The sequence below is a fragment of the Salvia splendens genome, chromosome 15 (genome assembly GCF_004379255.2).
Source record: "Salvia splendens isolate huo1 chromosome 15, SspV2, whole genome shotgun sequence".
NCBI lineage: Eukaryota > Viridiplantae > Streptophyta > Magnoliopsida > Lamiales > Lamiaceae > Salvia > Salvia splendens.
In genome coordinates, this window is record NC_056046.1 from 22,104,682 (window position 1) to 22,110,846 (window position 6,165).

General features: G+C 35.3%; 1 protein-coding gene across 1 annotated transcript; it reads left to right on the forward strand.

Moving 5' to 3' along the window:
* The first annotated feature begins 308 nt into the window (after positions 1 to 308).
* LOC121766400 lies at positions 309 to 1,829 on the forward strand. The gene is made up of 3 exons (XM_042162691.1): positions 309 to 480; positions 558 to 988; positions 1,171 to 1,829. The coding sequence occupies exons 1-3, from the start codon at positions 423 to 425 to the stop codon at positions 1,651 to 1,653; spliced, it is 972 nt and encodes a 323-aa protein (XP_042018625.1). The 5' UTR covers positions 309 to 422; the 3' UTR covers positions 1,654 to 1,829.
* The last annotated feature ends 4,336 nt before the right edge of the window (positions 1,830 to 6,165 follow it).

The window sequence follows — 6,165 nt, forward strand, 5'->3', positions numbered from 1 at the left end:
TAGAAGAGGACCCGGTCAAAGTATTAACAAAAATATAAGCTCATATGTATTCAATATAAATTGTAGGGATTAAACTTTTATATAATTATTTGTATCAGCAAAATCATCATTGAATTGTTGGGTCAAATGAACAAGGTTCACGTCAGTGGACTGGGCTGAAAGCCCAGCAACACACAGTGGGCCAACCCCAATAGCCTTTCAAATCACAACGGCTAGTTTTCGCCGACTCCCACGCGCTCTAACGGTAAAATTTTCCGTTCCATAATCCATTAATTTCCTAATATTATTCGTAATCTCCCTATAAAGCATCTCAGTTAGTCCCCACCTCACATCTCCACCTTCTCTCTACAATCCGACGCCGGCAATCGCAAATTCTCTACTTTCCGGCGACCAAAATCAACAAATTCCGTCCTCTTTCTTCAATGGAAACCCCATCATCTACTAGAAGAGTCACGCGATCACTGACCCTGGCTTCATCTTGTACGTTTCAATTCCATTTCTAAACCCTAAATTCATCCCCAATTTTATAATTTGCTTCCTTTTTTTCTCAATCGCAGGGAAAACTGAGGAACCATCGATGCAGAAAAAGCAGCAGCAGCAAGATCGGTCTGCTTTAATAGATATAACCAACGATTCCCCCATTGTTGGGCTTGCAATGGGAAGGCTGAAAACCCCCTCTTCCGCATTCTCGAAGAAGAGAGTGAGCAATCAAGGGCAGTTCATCCAAACCCCGGGTTCGGGTGAAGCCCTCTTGAGAGGCCAGGTGAAGACTCTTCTTCAGAAGGTTGAGGAAGAGGCGGAGCTCTCCAAGATCACTCTCGATAAACGCCCTTTCTTCAATCTTCAGGGGCTGATCAGCTCCCCCCTCGATCTTGTTGCACCGACCCCTGCAAATACACCTCAAATTCTCAATAATCAAATTGGGGATTGTGGTAGTGATGGTTTCCCTTCTGTCACTACTATTGCTGAGACATTTTTCATCCCACAGGTTTGTTTGTTCATTGCCTTTTTTTCTTCATCTTGAAATGATTGGATTTGATAATGGTTTTGTTGTATTGCTTTGTGACAGAAGATGATGAATGGTGTGATTGATAAGGTGTTTGTTTGTTTTCTTAATCATGGAATTATTGGTTTTGATATTGGTTTTGTTGTATTGATTTCTGAGAGAAGATGATGAATGGTGTGGTTGAGGAGGGGAAGCAAGGCAGCGTGGAGACGGAGGAGAGCGTGATCACGAGGTCTTTGTTTCTTGACTTCTTAGAGAAGTCTGATTCATCTGATTTCTCATCCGTGGTGACTACTTACCAAGGAGTGTGCTTTGGGGGGAGAGAGAGAAAGGTCTCTAACGATAACGACGATGATGATGATGATGCCTCGATATGGTCTATTCAGGTGAATGCAAGCAGCACTAGAGATGAAGATGACGATGAAGTAGAAGAAGACGAAGAAGTCGTGGAAGGCTGCATTGAAGAGGAAGAGGAAGAGTACTGCTTAGTGGTGCATGATGATTGGATGGTTGATGATGTTTGTGAAGAAATGAGCAAGATTAGCGTTGGGCCGAAGTTTGAAGGGAAGCACATCCGGTTCATCTACAACAGTGATGGAGAGATTGAAGGAGAGGAAGAGGAAGTGTGTGACACACCAGAGGAATAAATGGATTTGGGGAGTGTGTTTTCTTGGTTTCTCTGTAGTGGATGTCTCTCTTTTGACACCATCTTTTGTTTTTAGGGGATGATTTGGTTCTGTTATTCATTATTCACGTAATTTGTGATGAAATTTCTACTGATTTGTATTAAATGATGATGGTTTTGTTGTTATTTGAATCAGAATTATGCAGTGCCTCAAATTTAAATAGTTTAGTAATGAAATGTTTAAATTGTTACTACTTTCTTTCTCTGTATTTGAAGATGGAAATAGACAAACTTTATTTCTCTGGCATACAAAAAATAACAAGAATAAGTGTAGTATTTTTCAAGTCCTTTTAGAGGAATCATCAATAAAATGTTTTTTAACATGTTTGATTTCATTCACATTGTTGATTCTTGATGAATCTCTTCTCTCTGATTTTGTTTAGTGTTTTACGACTTTCTGATCTGCTTTATTGGTGTGACTTTTTTTAGTGTTTTTAACTCTCTCCGTCCCAGGGGTGGATCCCCCCTGCTGTTCCAGAAACACAGCATATTGTGTTGTGCACAAAACGCACAATCATAGGCATGAAACGCAGCCCATTATTTGGGGACCAGATCCTCTGTTGTGCCATAAATCACAGCATGAGGTGCTGTAGTATAAAACGCAAGAATTATAGAATGAAACGCAAAATTTAAACTTTGTTCCATTTTAATACCTTTTTCCCATAATTAAATATTCAAATACTAATATTATGGCCCCACCTCGTTCCATTTTCTACCATATAATATAGTACTATGTATATAAAGAAGATTTCAATATTTCAAACTGATTGTGATTTAGATCGATTTGCCTAAATAAGGAGTATTAATTATTGATTTTCAAGATGAATAATATTCCTTTATGATAATATATTCATTAGCTTTATCACAATTACACGCATTCCTATCAATAATGCAAATTAATTTTTAGTAATCAATGACAAAAAAATAGAAACCAGTTATATATAAATACATTTATATACTCCGTATTATATTGCACTTCTTCTATAAATATTAACAATGCAAAGTTTTTAATAATTAATGACAAAAAATATTGAAATCAGCTTTATAATTATATTAGCATAACGACATATTATAATGAAAAAAGTCATTATAAAGAAGTATCACGCAGTTTGAAAATCAATAATTAATAGTGGAGTAGTATTTATTTAGCAAAATTTTCAGTTTATTATTCTTACAAATATTAATAGTGCAAATTCTTTTTTAATAATTAATCATGCAAATACAATTTTAATAATTACTGAAAACAAATATTGAAATCTGCTTTATAACGAGGTGGGGCCAAGGTAGTGGTGTAGGAATATTTAATTATGGGAAAAGGCATTAAAATGAAACAAAGTTTGAAGTTTGCGTTTCATTCTATAATTCTTGCGTTTTATACCACAACACCTCGTGCTGTGATTTATGGGACAATAGAGGATCTATTCCCCATAATTTGTCACCATTTATACATGGGGTCTACTACCAAAAATGTTAAAATTGAAAGGTGATAAGAGCATCCACATCTATGCTCTTGCCAAGAGCACGGATGTAGGTCCTAACTAGGGCTGACAAATCGTGCGGATTGGGTCGTTATCGGGTCAACCTGATAATGACCCAACCCAATAAGGCCTAACCTGAACCCGACCTGTTAAGGAAACTGTAAATCCGAACACGAACCCAACCTGCTACCTTCAAATCCGAACACGACCCGCACCCGACACGAACCCGTTATCAACACGATATAATATGGGTTGACACGACACGATAACAACCCGAACATGATATTACACGATTAAAACCTAATATTACACGATTAAACTTTAATTTTTAACCTAATTTACACAATTAAAATTCGTTTTATACTATTTAAACCTAATTTATAAGAAATTAAAAAATTAAAGTAATATATATATATATATTTAAATAATAATAAAAATAATAATAATATTTCTTAATGGGTTACCCGTATCCGACCCGCATCCGACCCGAACCCAACCCGAAATTATCGGGTTCTTAATGGGTCAACCCGATAAGGACACAGATTCAATAAGACTTGACCCCAACCCAATAATTTCGTGCGGATTTGTGTCATATTATCGTGTCGTGTCAAAAATTGCCAGCCCTAGTCCGAACCCACCTTTATTCATTTTAAATTCTCTGCTCTTCCGCAAGAGCACAACACCCACATCCATACTCTTCTCCATGCTCAATGGTCCCACCATTCTATTATTCAATTTAAATACTTCAATTACTAAAAACATTTTCACATATTAAAATGCATTCAAAATGCCCGAAATACTATTACAAATTACTAAAAAAATTAAAACTTACATAATTAAAATCCTAAAAAATATAAATTACATAATTAAAATCCTAAAAATTGAGATTGAGAGAGTTGTTTGGTGTAATGTGATTTTTTGTGTTGAAATGAGGGTATTTATCGATGAAAGTGTGAATTTTGGGATAAAAATAATGAAAAATAAATTAAAAGTGTGAAAAAAACGGATATATTTTATTGAGAAGTGAGAAAATATTTTTTATTAAATCTGAATTTTTCAGATTTTCGGATTTTTTAAAAAATAATAAAAAAAATAAATGAAAAACCAACGTTGACCAACCAGAGCATGCCACGTCGGCTGTTCATGCTCTTGCCGTCGGCACGGTGGTGCTCTTAGGCAAGAGGGCAGCGGCGAGAATGGACGTGCTCCTGCCGTCGGCAAGAGCACAGCTCTTCCGCAAGAGCACCGATGTAGATGTTCTAAATTTTTTGGGACGAACGAAAATTAAAAAAAGTGACAAAATTTTAGGGACGTATATTTGATGTGTTCGAGTCTTGTTGAATTTTTCTACTTTTTTTCTCGGCCTGATTTGAAAGTCTGATATTTGTTTTCTTTCTTGTTTCTTATTTGGAATTTTTACGGTCTTCTTTCCTTGTTCGCTGATTTTACGACTTGATTCACTTGCTGGTGGGAATAGTTAATTTTACACATGTCTCTTAAATGTTTAGTAAATTAATTCTCATTTTGGCCCGTCACTTAAAAATAGAAAATTTCTTCACTTTCTATCAAAAGAAATTTTTGAACCATATTTTATTAATACACGTCAATTTATTTAGAACTTATATCAGTAATCATCCTTCGTCTCTTTCTCTTACTCTTAGTTATATCTATTTTTTTCTCTTTCTCTCTTCTACTACTCCCTCCGTCCCATTTAAGATGTCCACATTTACTTTTTAGTTTGTACCATTCAAGATGCCTACTTTGTATATTTGGAATTAAATCTCTCTACTTTCTCCTCATTAAAATATTCAATTACTTTTTCCACTCTACTTTATCACAAACAACTACTCTCTTTGTCCCGCTTTAGGAGTCCCGTTTGAGTCGGGTACATGTTTTAAGGAAGTGTTTGAATGTGTAATAAATTAATATTGTAGTGGATGTTGGGACCCACTTTTAATTGAATGTATAATAAATCAATGTTGTAGTGGATGTTGGAACCCACTTTTAACACTTTTTGACTTACTTTGTAGGCATATTTTATTAGTTTATCTCAACCGGGACTCCTAAAGTGGGACGCCTAAAATTGATCAACTGGGACTCCTAAAGGGGACGCACGGAGTATTTCACCTAAAACTCGTGCCACTCAAGAATGTGGACATCTTGAATGGGACGGGGGGAGTATTAAGCAACATTTAGCGGTAGAATTAATTAAAATGGTACTCCTCCGACGCATTAAAAATGAAATGTTTTTCTTTTTGAATGGTCCTACTAAAAATGAAATGTTTTCTAAAATGGAAATAACACCATCTATACTCTCTCATCTTACTTTTCTCTTTCTACTTAACTCACAAACTAATACTCCCTCTGTCCCTGAAAGTTTGACACTTATTTCCATTTTCGTTGGTCCCTAAAAATTTATCACCTTTCACTTTTACCATTTTTGCTAGTGGACCCCACATTCCACTACTAATTATCACTAACATTTTTCACGCGCCATTAACTTTTTCAACTCACTTTCTATTACATATCTTAAAATCTGTGCCGAATCAAATGGTGACAAATTATTAGGAACGGAAGGAGTTGAGTACTATATAAAATCTCATTCCTAAAAGCAAATGTTTCATATTTAATGAACTAACATACATATTTCACTTTGGCTAATGGTTACTAGTTTTGCATATTCTTTGTCCATATAGCCTCCAGCATGTTATTTGCACCAACTGTCTGTGGTTTTTACTCCAAATGCAGGACAATTTCACGGTATAACACTAATAGGTAACAAACTATGTATTTTTGGTGAAATGGATATGAAGATTCCCTTTATGTATTAAACACTGGTACGTATTCTTCTTCCGTTTCACGAGCTTGCCACTCAATCTGCACAATAATGATGTTATATGTAAGAACTTTAAATTTCAGATACTTTAAATATATTAAATTTAGAGACGGGTCGTGTGAACTTTAAATGTATTATTAAACACCAGTTTCAATTGTAT

Excerpts from the sequence above, each read along its gene's own strand:
- LOC121766400 (XM_042162691.1), top strand. The coding sequence starts at position 423 with ATGGAAACCCCATCATCTACTAGAAGAGTCACGCGATCACTGACCCTG. Across the intron at positions 481-557 it reads ACTGACCCTGGCTTCATCTT|GGAAAACTGAGGAACCATCG; the intron begins GTACGTTTCAAT and ends TCTCAATCGCAG. Across the intron at positions 989-1,170 it reads AGACATTTTTCATCCCACAG|ATGATGAATGGTGTGGTTGA; the intron begins GTTTGTTTGTTC and ends TTCTGAGAGAAG.